We start from the raw sequence: 26,917 nt of genomic DNA, 5'->3' as shown, positions 1-26,917 counted from the left end.
AGGGGAACTTTCAGGGAATTTTAAAAAATGTGAAAAATGCAGTTTTGAAATTTTAATGCACAATTGTTGCCTTCTCTGCCTATAGTACATGGAGATCATAGAAAGAATCCTACTGTATAAAGATTTTGACAGCTTCAAATTCAGAAGTTCTTATAGCTCAGGTACTGGAGGTGTTGGGGATACCCAACAGTACACCATGCCACCGGAATGCAGACATAATCGAGGGTAGAGGGTCACGATTCACAAAAACACTAAGAATGGTAACCGATTAATGCACACATCACAGTGATCACAATGATCTTTGGAGTGTGGAGCTGCACAGAAGAAACAACGTAAACATCCTCCCAGGCGGTTCCCTGTGCCAGAAAGGCGTCAATTTACAGTGGTGGGACAGACAGGGGTTAGGAAAAGAAGTGATCAATAATAAAAGACAACAAACCAGAAATATGAAACAGTGTAGAAATAGCTAAAGAGTTCCTAAAGGCCAAAAATTTGGAGACAACTAAATAACCAGACACAGTGAGAAAACAGAAGGAAAAGGCCAATTAATGTGAAACAAACTGAAACTTTACAGTGACATACAGCAAGAAAAGAGGCAGAAAAAGAAGCCATAGAAATTCTAGAGGCAATGTTTGCTGCAGATATGCAACTCAAGTTAAAGTGTTACTAAACCCACAGCAGTAAAATACAGCTGTATACAGGCATACCTCACTTTTAAGTACACAATTGGGTTTATTTACTATCGCTGGAGAGTGAAAATCAGGATCACTTCTGCATAGAAACCAATGAGCTTCCAGGTTTTAATACCAGACTTTATTGAACAAGCTGAGGTTAGAAGCTCATTGGTTTATATGCAGAAGTGAGCCTGATTTTGCCCTTTCCAGCGATAGTAAATAAACCCCATTGTGTACTTAAAAGTGGAGTATGCCTGTATGCAGTAAAACATGCTTATTATATTCACTGTCGAACCTAAGGGGTTAATTATCCACATTGTGTAAAAAGGCTGCTTGATCCTGCCTTCTCTGATGATCCTCCTCTTTTACTGTCCCCAATCCATCTCCTGATACAATAGAGCACTAGAAGGCCCACTGCGCACATGCTCAGTTTGGTATGCATTACTAGAGAGTTCTTTTTTTTGGGGGGGGGGGGGGGGTGAATGTGATCAGCACAGCCAATCAACACTGTCCAGGCAAAAAGTCATGCAGCCTCATAGGACAGTCAGAGAAGAATGAAAACTCCTCCTACAAGCTTTAACCAGTGCTCGGCTGGACACTGATAGAAGTCACAAGACTGCTATATACTGCTGATGCGAAAGGTACCGTATATACTAGAGTATAAGCCGACCCGAGTATAAGTCGAGGTACCCAATTTTTCCCCCAAAAAAAATGGGAAAACGTATTGACTCGGGTATAAACCTAGGATGAGAATGCAGCAGCTACTGTAAGCAGAAAAGAGGGTCAACAATGCCCATGTGCCCGAGTCAGTGTACCTGAAATTCTTGACAGGCTGCGGGTGTCCATTCATTGTTTAAAAGTTGCCGTCTCCTCCTGGTCCCGCTTCTCATCCTCAGACTCAGTTTCCCAGCAGACACTGTGTTCAGTGTTCCGCCAATCACCGGACAAGAGAATGTCCGTGATAGGCGGAACACTGAACACAGTGTCTGCTGGGAAACGTCTATCACAGAAGAGACCAGGGGGAAGCCGCGACTTTTAAACAAGCCCTTCAGGTACACCGACACGAGTATAAACCGAGGGGTGTATTTTCAGCCCGAAAAAAAAAGGGCTGAAAAACTCTGCTTATACTGGAGCATATACGGTATTTAGCAGTTTATATTTAGTAAAATAATCGCCTTTGCGTGTTCTGTGGGAGAGCAGATCTAGTGAATGCAGGGTCCTGGGATTAGTAACACTTTAAGGGTGGAAAATATAGACTAGTACAGGATAGGATGCTTTTTTTAAATGAAATATTCAGTTGTGAACAGTAGATGGAATATCACCTCCTGAATGTGGAGGAATTATGTGGGGCTAAGCTAGCAATCTGTCTTTGTTTCTAGGTGACAACTTGTACAAAATTATAGCTGCTTTTCCCATGAGTCACGAAAGGTGTTATTGCAGCAAGTGTATGTGTTCTGGCAGTGTGCTTAGATTCCCAACATCTGTGATCTGTCAGGATGATGTGCTCAATATGGAGAACACCAGAGCAGAAATTGTACATTCGCCCCATAGTCAGAATACATTCAGCTCACCTTTACCCTCAAGCATTTGTTTTGTCAAATTTAAATACGTATAACCCAAAAAAAAAAACATTTCAAAAGATTAAAAACAATGTACCATGTAAAATATATAAAACCTTTGCATTAAAGTTTCAATCGCAAAACAAAACCTAATGAAGCCATCACCTGCTGTTACTGTGCTGTTGTGGAGAATGTCTGGAATGATCTGAAGGCTCCGATCTCTGGTCAGGAGACCGTGAACGGCTGCGGCGGGGCCGGTCATGTGAACGGTTGGAATGATCCGATGTCAGCGACTGGATTTCTGAAATGTCTGTGAAAATAAAATAAGCTTTTTTTAGTGGACATACCCAACAACAAATGAGTATACGCAAACTGATAAAATAAAAGCTTACTCTTAAAATTAATGCATTTAAAAAGGCCAAGGGTTCTAACCTTTGTCATTCCGAGAGTGAAAACAGTTGGAAAGCACTTCAACAAGAATACACATGCCAATGCTTTGCTACCAAGAGCAGGTATACAATTGGGAGAGCTCAGTAAAAACTTGAAGTGGTTCCAATAGGTAGGTTTTTACTCCAATGCATGCTCTGCATGAAGGAAAAAAAGACCGGTGTGCAGGTCCCCCCCTTAGCCTTCTCTTGTACTTACCCGAGCCCCAACTCAATCCTGTGCTGTGCCCTTCAGGGTAAGACCGCCCTATATTAAGATACCTCCAAACTCAACCCTGAGCAGTCAGTCAGTCTCTCTCTCTCTCTCTCTCTCTCTCTCTCTCTCTCTCTCTCTCTCTCTCTCTCTCTCTCTCTCTCTCTCTCTCTCTCTCTCTCTCTCTCTCTCTCTCTCTCTCTCTCTCTCTCTCTCTCTCTCTCTCTCTCTCTCTCTCTCTCAAAGCAGCAGTAGAAGTTATTGGCTCTCGCTGCTATCAATCTCAGCCAGGAGAGAGCAGGGGACAGGGCCAAGCTGTGCTGTGTGTGACAATGGACACACACAGTGCAGCTCAGGAGTGAGCCTGCACAAATGCTCCCATAGTAAGTGGCTTTCTATGGGGACACTCAGAAGAGAAGGAGCCAGAAGCGCTGGCGGGGGACCCCAGCGCTCAGGGCCGCTTATAGAAATCACGGGGCCCCGTACAGCCTACCTGACGGGGCCCCCGTGCACAAATTTCCAAACAAAAATCCCCCTCCTAGCACAACCCCTTCTAAATTACCCCTCTGCCCCCCCCCAGTCTCTCCTCCCAGCACATATCCCCCCATTCTTCCTCCTCACCCATATCGCCCTCCCAAATCACCATTACATTTGCCAACACAGCCATGAAGAGGTGTGCTGTGTTTTGTTCTCCCATCCTGTCAGAAGAGTGCTGGTCTTTATAGTACATGAGACCGGATCACTCTTACTGTAGATTGCATTGCACTGTACACACACACACAGCGCCCCTATCTCCTCCAAAGGCTGCTCAGTGCTCACCTCCCAGCAGCAACTAATGTGTATAGGGGGCGGTGTGTGTACCAGGGGCGGATCCAGAGTCTAGTTTCGGTAGGGGCACTCCCGGAAAATAAGGTGTTGCTTAAAGAACTGTATTTAACATATTTAACGTATCATACAGTCTCCTAACCTTGTTTACAACAGTGACACTGTTTTAAAGTGTTACATGCATCTGATCACAATGCCGGCATCCCATTTATTTCTACTGAGACACACAACCACTTTATCCCAATATGACGTGCTGGTGCAGGTCCCTGAACGCACCCTGCATGCATTCTGGGACCCGCACGCATGACATATTGGGATATATCGGCTGTGTGTCTCAGTAGAAATAAATGGGATGCCGGCATTGTGATGCATGTAACACTTTAAACATCCCCAAGCCAGTAAAAGACAGCTCTGTGTGCTAGACGCATGTCTGCAGCATGCCCTGTGTGAATAAAGCCTAAAGATGAATTTCTCTGTCATTCTACATAATCATTATTATCATGATAATCACACAATACAGGTGCTGTGGCTCAATGCACCTGTACTGTGTGATGATCATAATGATAATGATTGGTAATTGTAATATGGCACATGGAGGGGGTTAATGTACTCTCTAACCAGTGATAAATAATTAACCCCTTTGTGCTGCATTAGTGCCAATGTTTATAAACCCCTTCATGCTGTAGCATAAAAGGGGTTAATTAACACTGATGGTGCCAATGACTGTCATTAATGCAGCACACAAATGGGTTAATTGCCACAGGTCAATAATACCTAGGTGAGTACATTAACCCCCTCCAGGCTCCATGTGCTATATTACAATTTGCATTGTAAATTATTTAACCCCCCCCTCCCCCAAAGCATTAACCAGTCCACTTCACATATCTAAGACGGAGGTGTTAAAAACGGCATTGTTATGCAAATGAGCTACGAGATTACTCACTTGCAGACACTGAGACACTGAGCTCTGGCTACAGGTCCTGACTTTTGCCAGCATCTTTTCTTCAATCCCGCGCTCCCCAGCCTCTGGATGATGACGTCAGACCAGCCGGGACTAGGAAGCTCCTGTCGGGTGGAGATCACTCCGCCTGACAGGGAAGTGAAGCAACACTCACACCGCTCTGCTGCTACTCTGCAGGTGTGCAGCAGCGGTCTTGGTGTCACCGCAATCCCCACCCCTATAGTGACACTACTGGGCCCCTCTAAATAAACTGATGGGGCCCAGGGAATATATCTTAGGCCACCTGGGAGCCGGGGGAAGCAGAAAAATAGTCCCTTCAGATGATGCCTCGTAACGCTGTCATTCTCTGCTCCACCGATCCTCCTGCTGTCCGGGCCCCCTGTGTGCCCGGGCCCCCTACGGGAGGGCTGGTGGTCCCCCCCTATCAGCGGCCCTGCCAGCGCTGCTCACACATTGACAAGTTCTTAGACACTTATTGACATGTATGGACAGTATGTGTGCTGCACTGTGTATACAGACATATATGAACTATATACGGAGCTGTATTGTGTGCTGCACTGTGTATACGGACATCTATGAACTATATACTGAGCTGTATGTGTGCTGCACTGTGTATACGGACATCTATGAACTATATACATGAACTATATACTGAGCTGTGTGCTACACTGTATTTTTTATTTTTTGACACTATTTTCTGATATGTAAACAAATAATGCATTCTGTATGCATGCCAACTAATCAAATTATGAAAATCAATTATGTGGATTAGTTGTTTCAGCCCTAAAGCTCTCCCACCTCCTCGACTTTGCTTAGTATCCTTTAAATGATCTGTCTGGTTCAGTAGGAATAACAATCATGGGAAAGACTGCCGACCTGAAAGTTGTGCAGAAAACCATCATTGACACCCCCCTAAGTAAAATGGAAAACACTTTCCAGTCTGCTATATTTTTTGCTTGAACTTTGAGATTTTTTTCTGCTTGTAGATCCATACTGGGTATTGGAAATTCTTGAAGTCTTTCCAGTTAGCCAATGAGCGCAAGTGGTCCCCAGTTCATTAAGTTTTCTTTGTGAACTGACAGGTCCTTCAGTCATCAGTGACAACCCATACATGTTCCAGTTGGCACTGAATTCCGCGATTCAGGTAAGGTTCAGTTTATCTAGTTTCCCTGTCTCAGTCTCTGAAGTCCCAAGCCGCGTACACATGGCCGGAATTTCCAACAACAAATGTTGGACGTTTGAGAGCTGGTTCTCGATTTTTCCAAACGTTCTTGTCAGAAATTCCGACGCACAAAAATCCTATGCATCCTCGGAATCATTGACCTTCATTTTTCTTGGCTCGTCGTAGTTTTGTACGTGACCACGATCTTAACGTTTGGAATTTTCGGCAACATTTGTGTGACCATGTGTATGCAAGACAAGTTTGAGCCAACATTCCGTCTCGAAAAAAAAAAAAGCCACGGTTTTGTTGTCGGAATGTCCGATCGTGTGTATGTGGCATCATTGTTGTCATTGGATAGCAGGCTAATAGCCAAGAGGATGTTTTTCTATTTTTTCTACTTTCGCCTGTTTTTCAGAATTTCTTCAGAAGCTGCTGTATATGGCCAGGCAGTATGCGAGAGGAAGTTAAATCTCTCCTTTTTTAGCTCTCCAAAGTACCTTCAAGTTGCATGCTGTGCATTGTACTTTATTTTAGTGGGAACTTTCCCTCTTTATTGCACCTTGGGGCCGTTTTACTGCCGTTTTCGGGTGGCTGAGCACAGATGGACCCAAACCGTCATTTCGAATCTCCCGCAGTTTTCTCTGCTTGGCCTGGTTTGAAGATGCAGTACTGGACTAGTGAGCGTGTGCACTGTTTGATTTGTTCCTGCAACTTTCTGCCAAGAAGAATCTTTCTTCAGTCTCTTTCTTCAGTCTCTTTCTTCCACTCTCCACAAGCCCCTTGCACGGCCTATTCTACAGACTCCTTGGTCACACAAACTTTTTAAACCCTGCGACGCTTCTAGCTTGGGTCCATGAGGGTTCCTGAAAGATTTGAGCTGCTCTTGTTTTTCTAAAAGTATACCCCTTTTGGTTATTAGCACCATATCTGCCCCCGCCCCTCCCTTTCGCCCTTGGGTGCTCATTCATAAGCCTGTCTCACAGCAAACTTATTTTCTTCTGGTATACATAGATTAATGTTGGTGCAGGCTGTTCCCCCTGATTGCAAAGGCTTAAACGTTCACCATATTACTCAGCAGAATCGGACACAAAAGTGCATAGTATTTTTGATTCTGTCTAAGGACCGTTTCTCGGATGTGTTACTCCCTAGAGACCCCACCAGTGAACTAGTGTTCCCTTCCTAACTGGGACTGTGAATTCAACTCTTAAAATTAAAAGATTCAACGGTAACTTCCCCAACCATGATGTCTAGGCTTGGTTCTCATAGACCTAAATGTTCCACCAAGATGTTTCCTCCTCATATCCTATTCGATGATTTTACCTACAAAGATTGGAAACGCCAAAACAATTCCTTGCTCCCAAAACAGCTCCTAGTACTCTCTCTTTGTGTAAATCCTCCTTCCACAAACTGACCCACCTGCTCCCCTTAAAAAAAAAAAAAAAAAAAAGTCTGACCAATCCTATATGAGATTAAACGTCCTTTAACCACTTTAGCCCCGGGCCTGTTTTTCAGAGTCGGTGTTTACGAGACAAAACCATTTTTTTTGCTAGAAAATTACTTAAAACCCCCAAACATTATATATTTTTTTTTCTAACACCCTAGAGAATAAAATGGAAGTCATTGCAATACTTTTTGTCACACCGTTATTTGCGCAGCGGTCTTACAAGCGCACTTTTTTTGGAAAAAATTCACTTTTTTAAATGAAAAAATAAAACAATAAAGTTGGCCCAATTTTTTTATATATTGTGAAAGATAATGTTACGCCGAGTAAAATGATACCCAACATGTCACGCTTAAAAATTGCGCCCGCTCGTGGCATGGCGTCAAACTTTTACCCTTAAAAATCTTGATAGGCGATGTTTAAAAAATTCTACAGGTTGCATTTTTTGAGTTACAGAGTAGGCCTAAGGCTAAAATTAATGCTCTCGCTCTAACGATCGCGGTGATACCTCACTTGTGTGGTTTGAATACCGTTTTCATATGTCGGCGCTACTCGCGTATACGTTCGCTTCTATGCGCGAGCTCGTCGGGACGGGGCGCTTTAAAAAATTTTTTTTTTGCTTTTCGCATTTATTTTTATTTATTTTAGAATTTTTAACACTGAAAAAAAAAAAAAAAAATTATCACTTTTATTCCTATTAAAAGGAATGTAAACATCCCTTGTAATAGAAAAAAGCATGACAGGTCCTCTTAAATATGAGATCTGGGGTCAAAAAGACCTCAGATCTCATATTTGGGCTTAAATGCAAAAAAAAAAAAAAAAATTTGGAAATGTCATTTTTTCAAATGACAAAAAAAAAAAAAATGTTTCTTTAAGACGCTGGGCGGGACTGACGTTTTGACGTCACTTCCGCCCAGCGGAGCTATGGGGACGGGCGAAGGAAATTTTTCCTTCAGTCTCGTCCCCGCTCAGCTGCCGGATGGTCGCGATCTCCTCCGCCGCTACCGACGGCTCCGGTAAGCGGCGGAGGGCGCGGGAGAGCGGCGGGAGGGGGGGGGCCCCTCTCCCGCCACCGATAACGGCGATCTCGCGGCGAATTTTCCGCGGAGACCGCCATTATCGTTAACACGGCCGCCCACAGAAGAGATGAATATCTCGATTGTGGCAGCAGCTGCTACCGTTACCGAGATATTCATCTCTAAAGTGAGGACGTATAACGACGGTGGGCGGTCGGCAAGTGGTTAAAGCTTTTGCGCCTTTGCTTTTAATTTTTTTTTCTCTTTAACCACACGTTAAAATCCATGTTTTAGGCCTGAAGATTAAAACCCCCAAATTATTATATATTTTAGTTTAAAGTGTATGTAACCATAAAAAAAAATAAACAAACATACTCCTGTCCCTTTAAGGCAGGGCTCGACAAAATCCGGGCGCCCCGTCGCAATTGCGACAAGAAATTGTGACCCGGCGCCCGCCAATAATTGAGGCCGCGGCTTTGCGGCCTACAAGGCCGAAAAGCCGCGGCCTCAATTACCGGCCGCCGCGATCGCGCGGCGGGGGCGCACGGAGGCACAGGATCTGTAATTATGGCCGCGGCTTTGCTGCCTTTCTGAAGGGCCAAGCTTCCTTCTGTGACTTGGCGCCATCTGGTGGTGGCCGTTGGCATTACAAGTAAAACAGCAGCTCTAATTTGTTTTTTCCACTGTTTTCACTGCCATCTCCTTCCCTCTAATTAGAACCCCCAAAACATTATATTTTTTTTTATTCTAACACCCTAGAGAATAAAATGGCGATCATTGCAATACTTTGTCACACAGTATTTGCGCTGTGCAGACAAGTGATCTCCCTCTGCTAGCTTGCATTCATCAGAGGGGAATCTCAGCCACTCCCACTGTACTTAGTTACTCGGGAAGGGAAGCAGAGAGAGGTCTCATGACAAAAACAGCAGGGCTCTGGAAAGAAGGTATTTAGCATTATAATTTCAGGAAAAACGCACACACTGTACTGAACAGGAACCTAATACAGAGAGAATCAAAGTAATACATGTGACTTTACAACCACTTTAAAGCAGACACACACTGTATAAAAAAATGTCAGTTTTGTCATACGATATTAGCACAGCTGCTTATCAAACACAAATTTTCAGTACACATTACATTCAACTTAATTTTAGTTCACACAAATGCATTACAGTACCTATTTTTATTTTATTTTTTGATCAGCACTTTAGTCAAGCAACAAGCAATTTCTCAAGAAGAGGTTCTTCTTTAAAGCCTAACTCTAGCCAAAACATATTTTGTTCTAGATAGAGTAGAGCAGGGTATGTACAGAGAAACCAGCAGATGCACACCTTAATATACATGAAAACATAAAAATACCAAAAACCCAATATAGTAGAACTTATAAATGAAAAGCACCACACCAAACAGCCAAGTGTTTAACTGCTTGTTTTCTTTATAATATTGTTAAAAGAGAAGTATGGTCAAAGGTTTTGGGACATACTTCTCCTGTGGGTCACAGGAGTGCACTTAGGTAGGTAAAGTGTCCCTCTCGCTATGGGAATAAATGTGAACCCCTTAACTAATAAAAATGTTTTGGTGAAAAGTGCAGCAAAACCTGTTAGTGTTTACAATACACAAAAAATAAAGAATGAAAATAAAGTAAAGTGATCTTGCGCAAAAATCCAAAAACATGGATAAAGATACCCTCAATGTCCACTAGGTGGATAAAGTGATAAATGACAAGCAAAAGATCAAGTGCAAAAGTGCATAAAATACGAGTGTCCAAAATGAATAAGCAAATCATCTAATAAATGAAGTCTTAAAATCCATAATAGCAGCTGTGTATATAAAGTGTCCAAAAATCCGGAAAAAAAGAGATTCTAAATGATCACAGTGACAGCAGTGTAATTCAATGTATTCTTGATGTCCCGAGATAATGGGCTCTCTAGACTCTCACCTCCAATATAGAAGTCATTTGCATCAAAGACCCATGGAGTGCACCCAGGAGTGCACTTACTATTGCCCGCTCTCCACTGATGTCAGAGCCACTCCAGAGTCTTGAAGGATCCTGACCACACTGTTGTGATCCACCCAGCTGCCTAATTGACAGCTAGCTCTGCCTATCAAAATGCAGCTGAGATTCAGAGCCAGCTGCTCCCCTTCACCCCACTCCTGATCGTTGCTCCAGTGAACGCTGGAGGAGCAGAGAGCAGTGACCGACAGTCACCACTCACTGCTCTGAGCAGACCAAGAACTGAACAATCAGTGGTCATGTGGTCGCTCAATTCTCTGGTTTAGTGCAGACATGGAATGGCTGAAGCATCACTGCAACGCTGCAGAACAGGGGCGAATATGCATGTTTATACATTTAAATAACCCCAAACTTCTCCTTTAACATATACAAATCAGAACTCCCCCATCAAGACCTTGAAACTAGATATAAGCTAAATCCTGACATGTAGTACAGCAATGCAAGATGGTGAGATTCTGAGTATTCACTAGTGTACATAAAGATAGTAGTAAAGAACCAGAAATAAAAAGTAGCTCACTAAAAACTATTCTTAGAGGATCTCACCATCCTGACACTCGTTCTTATATTGCTGTACTATGCATCAGGATTTGCCTATGTCTAGTTTCATGGTCTTGATGGCAAATTTAGATTTTTGCATGTTAACTGTATTACATCTGTAGAAAATAACATGCGCAATAGGTTAAAAACACCAAGCTGTTCGGTGTGTTGACTTTCATTTATACATTATAGTGTATGTCAGGGTTTAATTGCTGTCTGCGTCCCACCAAAAAAAAAAATCTGGAAATGGTTAAAACTGAATTTCATTGCGGTCTGTGCTTTCCCGTCTTTGTGATGACAACTGCCGCCGTTTCTTGTACAGATGCCATAGAAAGTGGAGAAAAATCTCCCAAAAAAAAAGAAATAAAATTGAGAAAACAAATAAAAACCAGACAGAAAAGTTAACTTTTTCCCACTCTATTCCAAAATGCCTGGATTTTAAGTAAGCAATTGTCAGATTTCATCATTTATTTCCACAATGTCACCATACCGTCTCTCTCTGAAGCGTTTGCAGAATGAAGGCTGTCATCTAGATCTGGGACATTCAGTAGAGTTGCTCGCTCATCTCTTTGAACTACCATTTTTAATTTACCCTTTGACCTTTCTATCAATGTTTTTGCATCGGACAAAGACATGTTTTCGGTGACTGTGCCATTAATCTGTAAAACAACAATGGAGGGATTACTGGTTATTCATGCTTGGAGTAAATTATTTCTAAATGATTGAGTGACACACACAAAGTTAACAAAGACTAGATGTATTTAGTCTGTACCAAATCCTGCAAGCAAAGCATGACTGGTGTCTGACTTGTTGGCTACTGGTTTACAACGCTATATAGAACACGGAAAATAATGTTTTTAGAAAAAAGTTCTATTTAATTGACAGATAAATGCAGGGCCAAAACTCCTTTTTAAAAGCATTACCATGGCAAAAAAATTCCAACTGGGCAATAAAGTGGAAGGCTGGCCAATTTGTAATGGAAATTGCATATAATGTTTCGAAACAAGGTAAAGAAAACATACAATTCTACATGCAAAAAGAAATCTTTGCTGTAATTAGAACTCATTTAAGCAACAACATTTAAGCATTTAGAATTTAAAGAGAAGCTCCCATCTCCTCTGTAAAAATTAGGAGTCTGCAGCTACAATAACTGTAGCTGCTGCCTTTTAATAAACAGCCACTCACCTGCCCCAGGATCCAGCGCCATCCTAACCCGGGCTGGTTCTTCACTAGCCTTCGGGTTCCCAGTGTCGCCATCTTAACTGTGGCCACTGCACATGCGCTAGTCACGCTGCACATTGTGAATAGTCCCACAATCTTCTAGGACCAGTAATGTGTTCCAGAAGACAGATGACCAAGGAGGGGCAGGAGAACTTCCGTTCTGATCGACTAGGTGGTCAAAACAGAAGTGGTAGCGAGTACCTGTCAATCAGGTACTCACTTCACCCCCCCCCCCAAAAGTGCCATTCTTGAAAGAGGAGGGGGAGGAGGCCTTAAAGCGGGGGTTCACCCTATAAACCCCAAAAAAAATAAAAAAAAATTTGTTCTACCATAAAATCAGGCATTGTAGCGCGAGCTACAGTATGCCTGTCCCGATTTTTTTTCCCCCGTACTCACCGTTTACTCCTACATCGAAGATACCGACTCCCCTCGGGGAATGGGCGTGCCTATGGAGACGGAGGATGATTGACGGCCGGCTCTGGCGCGTCACGCTTCTCCGGAAATAGCCGAAATAGGCTTGGCTCTTCACGGCGCCTGCGCATAGCCTGTGCGCAGGCCCCGTGAAGAGCCGAGACCTACTCCGGCTGTCTTCGGGGAGAGTGACGTGCCAGGGCCGGCCGTCAATCATGCTCCCTCTCCATAGGCACGCCCATTCCCCGCGGGAGCCGAAATCTATAATGTACGATTACACTGTGAGTCCGGGGTTAAAAAAAATCGGGACAGGCATACTGTAGCTCGCGCTACAATGCCTGTCTCGATGGTAAAATCATGTCAGTGAGGGTGAACTACCGCTTTAAGTGGAACTTCCCCATTTGGGTGGCGTTATACTTTAAAATGTCACTACTTTGTGGGCTAAAAGGTTGTAAATGTAAAAAACTTTTAGTAACAATTAGAAACAAACTTTGCAACCCAGTAACTTGAATTAACACATTTTTCTCGAATAGAAAAATTTTAGTCGAATCTTTTTCAACAATCTCAAAAACGTTATCAAATTGTATCGATACGTTAGAGTCACACGCTAGGATAGACTTGCCATCCAATGAGATCAAGAGAAATGTATGTTGGATTATAACTTGTGTGGTTGGGCTTATTGACCTTTTGGCCTGGAAATAACACTGGGGAGATATCACAAAAGAAAAGCCAGGGTAATTATACACCTCAGCAATACTTCCCATTTAAATACAGCAGCCATATGGCCTCTGCTACACAAGAACATTTATACCAGTGTTTCCACATGACTGAGAACAGTCTAAAGCCTTCTGCAAACTGATCACAAAAAGTAGAACAACTGTAATTGGTTATGTTGCCTGCAATATTCAGCAACAGTCTCTGAGCCCAGGTTAACACTGGGCTACAGGATTGAAGCCATGACAGTTCAGCTGAACTCGCACGATTTCACTCCCGCTTGTCAGTCCCAATTTTCGGCTGCGATTACAGAGACATCTGTGCAGAAACTGCACAGATGTCAATATAAATCACAGGCCGAAATCGCAAAAAGTAGTACAGAAAATTATTTTTGAAAATCGGTGCAGCGCAGCAGATGCAGCGTCGCACCGACTAGGATGGTGCCATTGCCGGCAAATGTTGCCGATTTGAAATGTCAAATCGCATGTCAAAACGCACCAGTGTAAACCAGGGCTGAATATTATAAATGTCTGAAATTATAACGGGTCCTTTGCCCATTCTAGCAATTAAAGGGTCACTAAGGGCAAACTTTTTTTTTTTAATAACAAACATGTTATACTTACCTCCACTGTGCAGCTCGTTTTGCACAGAGTGTCCCCTAACCCTGTCTTCTGGGGTCCCTCGGCGGCTATCTTGGCTCCTCCTCGCAAAAGCTTTCCACCTTCATGCGAGCGAGCTCGCATGGTGGAAAGCTTTTGCGAACGCGCTCCCGTGATACAGCGGCGGGCATAGCCGCCGACTATCACTCGGCCACGCCCCCCAACGCGCCGCATCATCTGCTGTGATTGACAGCAGCGCCAGCCAATGGCTGCGCTGCTATCAATCCATCCAGCCTAGTCAATCAACGGCCAGGCTAGGAACCAAAGAGGATCACGTGGACGCGCGCGGGACTTTCAAGGGGTCAGGTAAGTAAGACGGGGGTTCGGGGGGGGGGGGCGGTACCGTCGGTTGTTTTTTCACCTTAATGCATAGGTGAAAAAACATTTGACTTTACAACCCCTTTAAGATTTGCTGCAATTAGTTGCAAATGTCAAACAGTCCACAAATAAGTATAATAAAGTTAATCAAAGTGAAAAAAAAAAAAATAGTCTGTGCGACGACCAAAAGAATTACAATTCTGTGCAAGTCCGAAGAAGAGCAAGTGTTATGAGGATATCCATGCCACCAGGATACACATACTGCTTACCGGAACAATTGGATCTCAAACAAAAGAGATTAAATGCGTTCGCTGACATACATCATAGATATGACTCCAATCGATGGAAATCCTACAGCGTCATCCTTGGCTCTGCCACACAAGTTTCAATATCACTCCACTGACAGGAGAGGAAGAACAGATACTGATAGTGCAACATCTTCTTTCCCTGACAAAGACCGTTGTGTAGAAACGCATTGGGCGGAGCTTGTGGCCAGTGAGGTCATTGCGAACACTGGCGGTGCCATCTTAGCTTCTGTCTATGCAAATTGCTCCTGTATACATGCGAGTGTAAGATTAAAAAATGTTACCTATGTTTTTATGAGTTTCACTATGAGTATCTGTTCTTCCTCTCCTATGTTAATCACTTACCATCTATGACATTGATGTGGAGCGATATAGGAACTTATGTGGCAATAAAATAGATTAACGTTTTTTGGTTGTAACATGGCAAATGTGGAAAATTTTCAAGGGATATAAATAATTTTTCAAAGGCACTGTATCTTATGATGTATGGCTGCAAGTCAACTGAGCTCATCTGATCTCTCTTGTTTGCGATGCAATTGTTGTGGTAAGCAGTGGGTGTATTCTGGTGGCATGGATATCCTTATAACACTGGCCTTTTTGTGATTCTTTAAATTGTCACTCAGATTTTTTTTTCACTTTATTATACTTATTTGTGGACTGTTTGATATTTTCACTTTTAAAGCGAAAGCAAACCTTGTTTGTGTGTTACATTATTCATATTTTGTGTCTCGTCACATTCGTCTCCCCATCACAGATTGCTCCGGAAGTGACGTTCCATCGCCGCCATCTTGCTACACCCCACACTCCTGCACAGTAATGATAGAGTGAGAAGGGGGCAAGCGGACATCTTGTTACACCCACCAGAGTTTTAGATTTCACAGTTATTTTCAACACAAAACTGAGCTTATATGCTTAAATACAGTATTTTTAAATCCGACGGACTGTTTACATGTTAAATGTGAAAATCAGAGGTGTTCTGTCACATTAGCAACCATGTATGGTCAGCAGGTTTGCCGTTGCTTTTAAAATGTAACATCTAAACAGTCCGTCGGATTTCCAAATAGTGTATTTAAGCATACAAGCTCCGTTTGGTGTTGAAAATAACTGTGAAATCTAAAACTCCAGGGGGGGGGGGGGATGGGGACAAGATGTCCACTTGCCCCCTTCTCACTGTAATTAATGTGCAGGAGTGTGGGGTGTAGCAAGATGGCGGCGAAGGAACGTCACTTCCGGAGCAATCTGTGATGGGGAGCCGAATGTGACGAGACACCGGTATTGCTTGTGTGCAGCGTGATTATATGTCAGTATTGCATTGTATATCCCTGTATGTTGTGGTCGTTCAGGTGCTTATCTAATAGTTTCTTGAAACTATCGATGCCCCCCGCTGAGACCACCGCCTTTGGAAGGTAATTCCACATCCTTGGCGCTCTTACAGTAAAGGCGCAGGAATTGTTTATTTTTAAAGCAATAGTAAACGGGGTGGGCATAACTTTACCTCCTGCAAGGCAATGTTATAATGTGCTAGTATATGCATGCATGAAAATGAAGCCCTCCAGTGGTGCGCTGTTAGTACCTGGTCTTTCTTCCGGGTTTGGAGCTCCGGGTTCTTTGAATGGATGAGCCGCAATGAAATCACTGTTTACGCCCTTCAGAGCGCATGCACCAGTGTTTTTCAGCTCGGTTCAGGTACAATTTAGGTGGCAAATTGCCCCTAAACCGCTTAATGGAAACGGCAGAAACTGGCCCCGCATATATGTGAACCGAGCCTTATGTATTCATATCCTGTTCAGACTACTTTGCTTTTACAAAAGATCATGTAGTCAGTCAAAATCAAAGCTCTGGTCATGTGATCCAGCACCAGAGGTAACTGTTTAAATGAGAAGATTATGTTTAATAGCATCCATGTTTAGAGGCATTAGAGCAGGTTTGAACACAAAGCGAATCAAAAAGCTCAAACACGGCAGATGCATTCCTGCCATAGAACGGCGAGATTTTTTTTTTTGTATGTGATAGATAGAACTGCGACTTCATGAATCTTAGCTACTGATGTGAAATCATTTCAAGGCAGGACACCGCGAGTCTCACATCAGCAGTTTTATCCCCACATTTTTCATCCATGAATAAGAGGGCTCCAGATTCCTGTAGTTCAGAAATGTAAACTCAGCTAGTGTTATTGATCAACATCCCTAGGAATTGTTGAGCAAGCGTCACTGCAGAAATGAAAAGACAGGCAGAGCGGTGAAACAAAGATTGCCAATAAACCAAAAGTACCCTACAAGCAGAAAAAGAGAAGTTGGCTCTTGTTAGCAAATAAAATGATTGCCTCGGCTTTCACCCACTCTTCCATTTTAGTCCCATTTTCCAGCTGAACTATTTTATTCACAGAACAGCAAGTCCCACATGTAAAGATCAGATCGATGAAAGGTGTAATGCTGTTAACAGCGGTCAGTGTCACGCATACATTAGTACAAGATTTCTCACTAAATTAGAAGCAGCTTATTCAGTCCTATGAAGATCATAATGCCGGCAGGTTTACCCAGAGGTACACGAGTCTTGTGTAATCCTGCACCAGGCTTATGCCACTGATCAGACTTCATAAAAACATTTATATATATGGATAAAAACAGCATGCCGGTTACTTAAAGCTGTATTAAAGGCTCAGCCTTTTCTTTTATTAAAATAAACATGTTATACTTACCTGCTCTGTGCAGTGGTATTACACAGAGCAGCCCTGATCCTCTTCTCGGGTCCCCCACTGGCACTCCTGGCTCCACTCGCTTCAGTGCTCCCAATAGCAAGTAGCTTGCTATGGGATCACTGGTACGTGCTCATTCCTTCTCTATGCGTCAATAAGACCCCCACCCCCCACTTTCTCCTCATTGGCTCACTGTCTGATTGACAGCAGTGGGAGCCGATGTCCAATAAGGAGAGGGAGTCCCAGGACAGCAGAGGCTCTGCTCTCGTGCACATCGCTGGGTTGAGAGGGGGCTCAGGTGAGTATTGGGGGGGATGTGGGGGGAGATGTTTTTTTTACCTTCATGAATAAAAAGGTAAAAAAACATTCAGCCTTTACAACCACTTTAAAGCGGAACTTCAGCCAAAAAGGGAAAGTTCCGCCCTTCCCTCTCCCATAATTGGAATGGTTTTTTTGGGGGGCGGGTACCCGCTCCCACTTCTGGTGAGATCGCAGCATCGATCTGACCATTCAACCGCCGCCCCCCTCCCCTCCCCCACAGTCTCATGACAAATCACGGGTCCAAGGAGACTGAGACCATTCACAGGGCGCAGTGGGCAGATGGCGGCGATAAAGGCGTCACAGTCAGCTGTTCATGGTGAAGATGCAGGCACCTGGACCTGAAGACCGGCAAAGAACCAGTTTGGGTGAGGACTTCACTGGATCCTGGGACAGGAAAGTGTTTGTTTTTTAAAAGTCAGCAGCTACAGTATTTGCAACTTAGTTGCTGGCTTTTACATTTTTGTTTACAGGGTGAAGCTCCTCTTTAAAGCCTTTTTCACATGGGCGGCCTCGGGGGTAAAGGATAAAAACAGGAGGGTTAAGCCACAGTTTTACACCCACCTAAAGCCTACTATACAGTCGGAGGAGGCTGTTCACATGCTGCTGAAAATGTATGCAGCAAGCCAAGTTGACAGGCAGTACCATCGCTACCAAACTCGCTCATTCAAGTCAAACTCTTGGCTTGCAGCCATTAATCCCATTGAAAATTTCTGCTCTGCAAAAAAAATAAAGGCATTCTGGAGGCGGCAGAATAAGCCTCCTGAACACCTGACAGCTGATGCCTATTCACACTCTGAAAAGCGATCCAGCACTAAGCGCTTTTCAGAGAACAGAGAAGTGGGAACTAACAGACCCATTTTTGTAACCATTTAACATCTGCAACCACTATTTGATACTACACTAGTTGCATAGATATAAGAAACAAAAGGAATGTTTTATTGTCTGTGCAGTGCTTTGTAATAAAAGATCACTTTTAGTAAATACCCCTAGTACATTTGACTGCAATTTATGGCACACAAGAACATGGCTTAGGATATTGCCAATGTGTAAGATATAAAAGAAACTCTTACCTTAAGCACAACGTCGCCTTCCTGAATATTTCCATCTCTCGCTGCCAGACTATCTTGAGAGATTTCCTTTACAAAAATATGGCTGGCTAATCTTAAACCATATTCTGCAAAAACAAATATACACAAAACACACTTATCACATGGGTAGTATGATACATACAGACTACAAGCTCAAAAATGATGCAGAAGGACAATAAAAAAAAAAAAGGGGGGACATGGCAAACATGGACCCTTTCACACTAATCAGTTTTTGATGAGCTTTTGGGGTATAAAAAAAAGCAGAAAAAAAGTATTCCTTTAAATCCTATGAATTATTTCAGTCACGTTACATTTTTAAATCAATGGGAGGGCATCAAAATCCCAGTGTGAAGGGGGTCTTAGGCTAAACAAAAGCTTAATAAAAATAGTGTTAAAGGCCCCTAAAAAGGAAACGCTCAATACACTTGAGGGATGTAAATAAAAAGACCCTTTGGGGTTTATTTAATAAAACTGGAGTGTGCAAAATCTGGCGCAGCTCTGCATGGTAACCAATCAGCTTCTAACTTCAGCTTCTTCAATTAAGCTTTGATAAACCAAAAAAAAAAAAAAACTATGCAGAGCTGCACCAGATTTTGCCCTCCAGTTTCAGTAAATCAACCAAATTATGTAGGTTTTGCATTTGTAGAAAGTCTTTGCACATGCACAACTGTGGTGCAGCTCTTCTAAGGGCTCTTTCACACGGGGCGGATCAGTTGCTTGTCGCTCCGTTGATCCCTGCTGAGCCAGCGGATGACAGGGCGGTCCCCACACACTGTGCAGGGACCACACTGTCTTTTTTCCGCTCTCCTCTATGGGGGGATCGGATGAACATGGACCCGACCCGATCAGCAGACTGATGGAAAAAATCACCCCTGAGCAACGCACAAAACTAGTTTCTCCATACAGGAGGCATCTTGAAGCTGTCATTACCAACAAATATTTTTTTCCGAAGTATTAAATTAATTTTAGTTAGCGTGTTCAATACTTTTTTTCTGTGTCATTCCATTTTATTACACATAATTTCTGAACTTATTTTGTTTCTTGTATAAATGGATTGCATGGGTTGTTACTGACATGTGAAAATTTCAAGTCAATAGCACCTTTAGATATACAATTACCTAGAAAAATGTTGATGTGTTCAATACTTATTTCACCCGCTGTATAACTACTGAATTGGGCCGCATTCACTAGGGCCGTACTATAGTGTATGCTCCTGCGAGGGCCCTGTTCACAGATGTTCTGTGCATTCCCATGCAGGGAGTCCCATTCATGTTAATTGGGAATCAGCTGCTGCACGGACACAGCCACAGCTCTCAATTTGACAACCATGTGAATGCCGACAGTGTGCGTTTGGGGCTGCGCACCCGCAAGGCTGTCCGTGAAGCCTCTGCATCCCAATCGACACAAATGGGACTGCCTGCATGGCGATGCAAGGAACACCTGTGTATCGCTATGTGGGTAAACACGGGCGTACGTTTTAGTAAGCCTGTGTGAACAAAGCCTAAAAAGTACCACAGATATAACATACCTTCATTTTTTCTAGATTTCACCAAGGTCACTTTGGAAGGTTTTGGAGGTTGACTGGAAGCAACAGATCTTCTGTCTGATCTAGGCGATAAACTTCTTTCTCTGCTGGCACTTCGGTCCCTTACCCAGCTCTTCTCACTCCTCCTGCTGGCACCAGGGCCACTGTGGGCACTTCTCTGGTCAGGCACCTCATCATCGTAACTGTCCTCCTCATTTTCAGATACTGGCTCTGGGTCAGGGCGAACCACAGGAAGCTGAACTTTTTTCTTCCGTCGTATAGTCTGCAAAGGGTTTGATGGGAATGGTAAGATAAGATGCCAGGTTTAATAACATAAGAAGCTGAATTGTAATATGATTACTAGTATTCCATCAGCCGCTGTGCAAAAATATGAGGAAAGATTAATTAGGCATGTTGAGCAATTTGTTTCAAGGAAAATGCTGATCGCACATAATTCAGATCAATCCAAGAGCCGCAAAATCACTCATAAAAATGCTGTCAAGGTGCCCAACTCTGAACAATGGATGAAATTATGTGGAATTTATGAATTGGCTTTAACGCTGGATGTATGGATGCCAAGCTAAAATATGTGACACAAACATAATATACATTTTAATCTTTAAAGTGCCAAGTTTAAAGTAACCACATTAATTCCCAACAATCAATATACGACCCATAAAAGCAGCGTCTACTTATAAAGCTGAAGATTTCTAGAAAGCTTTTCAGGAAAGGCTTAAATGAATCTTGGACTATCTGACAGGCTGGGAGTCAGGACACATAGCAGAAGGAAAACAAATTAACATAGTATTAAGAAAAATAAAGAAATAACTTACAATTTTGGCATTTTTACCACTCTTTCTCAACTGCTGAACAGCAAACGCATGCTCAACATTATCCATGGACACTCCATTGACCATTGCAACACGGTCATTTTCCCTGCAAAGACAATACAGAAAGTATTAATGTTTGTTCTCCTGGAAAACCAGCATTTAATCAGCCACTGCAGCGCTGACCAGTGTACTTTGACAGGGGGGTGGGGCGTGGCGGGGGGGGGGGGGGGGTCGACAACTTAAAGCGGAGTTCCAACCACAATTAGCATTTTTTAAATGCATGTCCTTTCATCCTGCGTTTTTATAATATAAATCCGGTCACTTACCATTTTACAATCTGCCGCCGATCCGCATAGATATTCAAAAAAGATAGTTTATAAAACTATGTCTACACCGTTGTCATTTTGCTTGTGGGCATTGTGAATCCTACAAGCACTTACTTCCTGGAAGTCTTGGATGGGGAGTGATAATTGGACAGCGCACTGCATCCTGGGAAATGATGACACACGTTTCCCAGGAGCATTAGAGGGAGATGTCAGAATCCTAGGTGCTTTCAAAGGCATTTCCAGATGAGTAAAAAAAAAAATTTTTTTTTTTTTTTTTTACTTGTTTAGGTCTAAATAGCACAATAATGAAAAACAAATTTTGGGATGGAGACTCAGTAACGCAGTACTTTTGTGTACCGAATGGTGTCAGCTTTTCCAAATTGTCTTTCGTTTTTTTGGGTTTTTCTCATTAGAGCTTTACAGGTGCAGCAGCTGGTTCATAATTAACTCCCGTTAGACCCCTTTCACATTGGGGCGTTTTTCAGGCACTTTTGGGCTAAAAATAAAGCACCTGTAAAATGGCTCCCCTGCAGTCTCAGTGTGAAAGCTCGAGGGCATTCACACTGAGGCAATAATGCGCTGGCAGAATGTTTAAAAAAAAACAGCATCTTTGGAGTGGTGAAGGAGCGGTGTATACACTGCTCCTGCCCATTGAAACGAATGGGCAGCGCGGCCAAACGGCATACAAAGCGCCCTACTAAGGGCCGAATGCCTCCACAAAAACGACGGTAAATTGCCGCTAAAAATAGCGGCGCTTTACCACCGACGCCTCGTGTGAAAGGGCTCCTAGATTCACTTGTGCACATGGACAAACAGGGATAATTTTAGAATGAGGTAGGAATCTGAACGTTTGTCAAAATCCTTGTAATGTACATAGATCACCCAGAGGGAAAATGCTTTTGGAGTAAAAATCAATCTAAAAAGATAGTTTTCTATTTAAGATACATTAATAATTTAGTTTATTCAACATGAAATTGAGCTTAGTTATGCAATATGTAGCATGAGACTGTATATTCTGCAATATTTATATTTTTGGTAAACTCATTCAATAAATCTAAGCTCTGCAAGATGAGATAATCCCCTGCATTGACGCATTCACACAATTTCACAGTAACCATGAGATAAAACAAAGTTCATGAATATTCAATTTTCCCATTGTTTTGTACACTACAAACTGTATGATTAAATTGCTTCTGATATCGCTGTTTTACTAACCCGACAGCTTATTATTCAAAATAGAATCTAGGGCTGTGCAAAAAATAGATTTGATTAAAAAAATCAAGTTGGTAGGTCAAATCGATTCAGATTTTGACAAAATAAAAAAAAATTCTCCAAGACCGGCGCTGACACCGCGCTGGTCCTGAGGAGCTGTGGGCAGGAGTTTTTAGGCCAGGACACGGCTCCGGCCTAGTCCGCGAGGCCGGACGCCACAAACTAGGCCGAAGCCGTGGCCTCGCCTAAAAACTCCTGCCCACAGCTCCTCAGGACCGGCGCGGTGTCCATCAAAAAATACAAACAAACTCGATTCGAATCATAAATAGAGTTTTTTTTTTTTTATTAAAAAGCAGCCTCGCTTGTGACCCGGTGCATGCCCGGCGGCCCCGAATGTCCACCGGGCACCCGCGATTACGGCAGGAGTGTGGATCTGTGTGTGTAAACACACAGATCCATCTCCTGTCAGAGGTGAGGAGACCGATGTGTGTTCCCAGTACAGAGGAACACACATCGGTCTCCTCCCCTTGTGAATCCCCTCCCCCTACAATTAGAATCACTCAATAGGGAACATATTAACCCCTTCAGCGCCCCCTAGTGTTAACCCCTTGCCTGGCAGTCACATTTACACAGTAATCAGTGAAGTTTTATAGCACTAAATCGCTGTATAAATGTGAATGGTCCCAAAAACGTGTCAAAAGTGTCCGATATATCCGCCGCAATGTCACGGTCACAATAAAAAGATTGCCGCCATTACTAGTAAAAAATAAAATAAAAATGACATAAATCTATAGCGTCTACAAAATAGGGGATAGATTTATGGCATTTTTATTTTGTGCAAACCAATCAATATACGCTTATTTCGATTTTTTTTTTACCAAAAATATGTAGAAGAATACGTATCGGTCTAAACTGAGAAAAAAAAAGCTTTTAAAAAAAAAAAAAAAAATTTGATTAAAGCGGAGCTCCACCCTAAAGTGCAACTCACGCTGATCGGCTCCCGCCCCCCCCTCCGGTGTCACATTTGACACCTTTCAGGGGGGAGGGGGGTGCAGATACCTGTCTAAAGACAGGTATTTGCACCCACTTCCGGCCACACGCTACGGGCAAAAGACGGGTTTTTCTGACTTCCCGTCTGTCCCCCGTTGTGTGCTGGGAACACTCGGCTCCCAGCACACAGCGTGTGAGCCAATCGGCGGGCTCAGCGCGGCTCGCGCATGCACCGTAGGGAACCGGGTAGTGAAGCCGGAGCGCTTCACTTCCTGGTTCCCTCACTGAGGATGGCGGGGGGAGCAGCAGAGAGACGAGCGATCGCTCGTCCTCTGCTGCTGACGGCGCTGGACTCCAGGACAGGTAAGTGTCCTAATATTAAAAGTCAGCAGCTGCAGTATTTGTACCTGCTGGCTTTTAATATTTTTTTATACTGGCACATCCGCTTTAAATCAAAAAGTTTAAAATAGTGTTTTTCTTTTTTCAAAATTGTCGCTCTTTTGTTTATAGTGCAAAAAATAAAAACCGCAGAGATGATCAAATACCCCCAAACGAAAGCTCCATTTAAGGGGGGGGGGGGGACAAAGACTTCACTATGGGAACAGTGTTGCATGACCGCGCAATTGTCATTCAAAGTGCAACAGCGCTGAAAACTAAAAATTGGTCTGTGCAGGAATGGGGTGAAAATGCTCTGTATTGAAGTGGTTAAAGAGCACCTGTCATTTCAGATCCATCATGGCAGCGCCTGTTAGTGGGCATCCACTCACCCGCTGCCGCCACGTCCCTCACCTTGTTGCGTCACTGCCGCATCACCAGCCGTCCCATTAAAGTGAATAGGACGGTCGGTGAGTTAACAGCGGGTCATAGGAGAAGCCACTGTGGGACAGAGACAACAGTAGCCCTTTAAAAATTATGATTTAAATCGAGTCGATTTAAAAACAAATCCACCCTGGTGTTTAGTATGACTAACATTACAAAAGAAAGAAGATAATAGGGAAAAATATATCTTTTTTACTGAAAACATATTTGAAACATTTTACATGCTCTATAAAAGCTACAAATAGGTAAATGGAGCCATTAAGAACAAATCTTCTGTTTGAAAAGGTGTTAATGTAGTGTTCATACATTTTCAGCTAGCCATGCTAATGCAGTTAAAATAAAACCAAGTGTGAACTGCATATGTATGAATTACACAATAACACCTTTACTTTTAAGCACATTTTTTTCTTTACAGGTTTACACTGCTTTACTTCCAACTACAAAGGGAACCCTGCTTTAAAGTTTAAGCTGAACGTAGGCGGCATGAAATGTAATTGCAAAACCACTAGCTGAAATCTGAGCAGATGGAGGAGGAAAGCCAAGAAAAAAAAAAATCTGAAGCATTTGGTTCTAGGAGGGACTGTATGCCCACAGACGACATGGCCGAAATAACATCACAAAGCTGCAGCCGTCACGCGGCGTATTGTTTCACTAGACTCGTGTCTGTTGGCGCAGGCTCCATAGATACACAGTGGACATTTGACAGTTTACTATTGAGGAACCTGTACTGTCTGACCCTCATCTAAAGTCATAGGATATGCCAACAGCATGCAAAGAGGAATGAAGCCCGACAAGTAAAAAGGGAAAACAGTTTGAAAAACCTCCTTCAAATATGAAACACAAGGAAACGCAGACACAGAAATAGAAACAAGTCCTTCAGTCATACGGGTATTAAAGTTCTACCGATAGCACTAGGAATAAATCACATGCACGCCAAGTTAACATTGCAGATATACAAGATTTGTAAGGCAGAGGGATACAAATACATATACACAAAAGTCTCAAAGATCTTTTAAATCAGTGGTCTCCAGACTGCGGCCTCGGGGGCCAGTTGTGGCCCTTTGCTTGTTTTTATATGGCCCTTGGGGCACTATTTTATTCACAGACATCAACGGTGGGGCACAGTTCCTCCCAATGACACCATCAATGGGATCCAATGACACCAACGATGGGGCACAATTCCTCCCAATGGCACAAATAGGGCACAATTCCTCCCAATAACACCAACAATGGGGACAATTCCTCTCACCGACACCAATGATGGGGGATGGTTTACTCCTACTGATGGGACATTTTGTACTCCCAATGGCCACAGACCAGCCCCTGGTCTGAAAGCCAGTAAATTGGCCCCACAGCCCCCCGTTTTCTTACCCAAGCCCTGGAAAGCCCCGCGTCGCGAACACGCTCGATCGTTGCCCGGGCTTCTCATCCGTTTTTTTGGATAGATTAATGGCAGTGCAGCCATTGGCTCGCGCTGCTGTCAATCAAATCCAATGACGCGGCACCAAATCATACACTCGGTGGCTATGGCCGCCGACTGTATCACATGGGAGTGCACACGCAAGCTAACCCCCTCGGGAAAGAGCTTCCCAGAGGGGGTTAGCTCTTGGAGGGAGGAGCCGCGAGAGCCACCGTGGGACCCCAGAAGAGGACGTTTGGGGCCACTCTGTGTACAACGAACTGCACATTGGAGGCAAGTATGATAGGTTATGTTTTTTTTTTTTTTATCACAAACCTTTAGTGTCCCTTTAACTAAGAAAATACCAGTGTTATCTACAACCGTTTAAGGATTACTTCAGGATATTAGCCTTAAAGGCAGAGATTCATAGACTGAGGTGTTAGGAACAAGGGATATACGCGAGACAAAAGCAGAAGGAAGTATCCCAGAGGAGTGCATGATGCCTTATGTAAAACACGGCAGAGGAAATGTAATGATATGGGGATGACTTGCTGCTAGTAAAGGTGGGCATGTTACACAGGAAGTAAGAAATTAACCATAAAGCGTCCCAACATCGGCTGCAAATCCCACCCCCCATCCCCGACGTCCTAATCTTCCAGCAAAGGGGTTTATAGAACTAAAGGGGCAGCCATCAAGAGAACGTGACTATGCCTACCCTTTCCGCCCATCTACACCATTCATAGAAGCCGTACTACACCTTATATGAATGAAACATTCATTCTGCTGTCCTCTATTCATAGAAGCTGTAGTTTGTATAAATGAAAAAGCAAGATCGAAAGGGAAGGCATAATGAGGTTCTCTTGGAGAGTCTGTGACAGCCTCCAAGTTCCATTAACCTCTGCGCCGAAAGGTTATGGTATCGTGAACGGGGGCACATTTTTTTGTACTGAAAATGCCCCCCTCGGCTTATACTCGAGTCACCTTTTTGCGCCTGATCTCCCAGACTTTGGGAACCCGGTACCGGCCAGTCATAGGTCCCATGGACCCCAAACTTGACACACATGTAGCCCCTCTTCTACAAGTGTGCAAAGTTTGTTGTCTGGGGGACCTACGGCCGGGTAGCACTGATTTTTCAAAGCCGGGTACCCCTTCCATAGACTCCCATGTTAAATGGTAATTTCTCCTGTGAATTTGGGGACCCGGTACCGGCCAGTCGTAGGTCCACTGGACCTAGAACTTGGCACACATGTAGCCCC

The 26,917-nt window shown here is 43.4% G+C and overlaps 1 protein-coding gene across 10 annotated transcripts in view; it reads right to left on the bottom strand.

Annotated features, from left to right (window-relative positions):
* TJP1 (tight junction protein 1) overlaps window positions 1-26,917 on the bottom strand; it is a 539,980-nt gene that overhangs the window by 72,817 nt on the left and 440,246 nt on the right. For all 10 annotated transcript variants that reach the window (XM_040342798.1, XM_040342801.1, XM_040342802.1 and 7 more), the window contains 5 exons: window positions 20,919-21,021; window positions 20,089-20,368; window positions 18,543-18,646; window positions 11,319-11,487; window positions 2,399-2,543 (listed from right to left, as the gene is read on the bottom strand). In XM_040342798.1, coding sequence (XP_040198732.1) covers window positions 2,399-2,543; window positions 11,319-11,487; window positions 18,543-18,646; window positions 20,089-20,368; window positions 20,919-21,021 — 801 coding nt within the window. The remainder of the gene's footprint in view (window positions 1-2,398; window positions 2,544-11,318; window positions 11,488-18,542; window positions 18,647-20,088; window positions 20,369-20,918; window positions 21,022-26,917) is intronic.

The sequence above is a fragment of the Rana temporaria genome, chromosome 3 (genome assembly GCF_905171775.1).
Source record: "Rana temporaria chromosome 3, aRanTem1.1, whole genome shotgun sequence".
In the NCBI taxonomy this organism is placed as follows: Eukaryota; Metazoa; Chordata; class Amphibia; order Anura; family Ranidae; genus Rana; species Rana temporaria.
The sequence above is the reverse complement of the archived record's forward strand: the minus strand, read 5'-3'. Positions and strand labels throughout refer to the sequence as shown.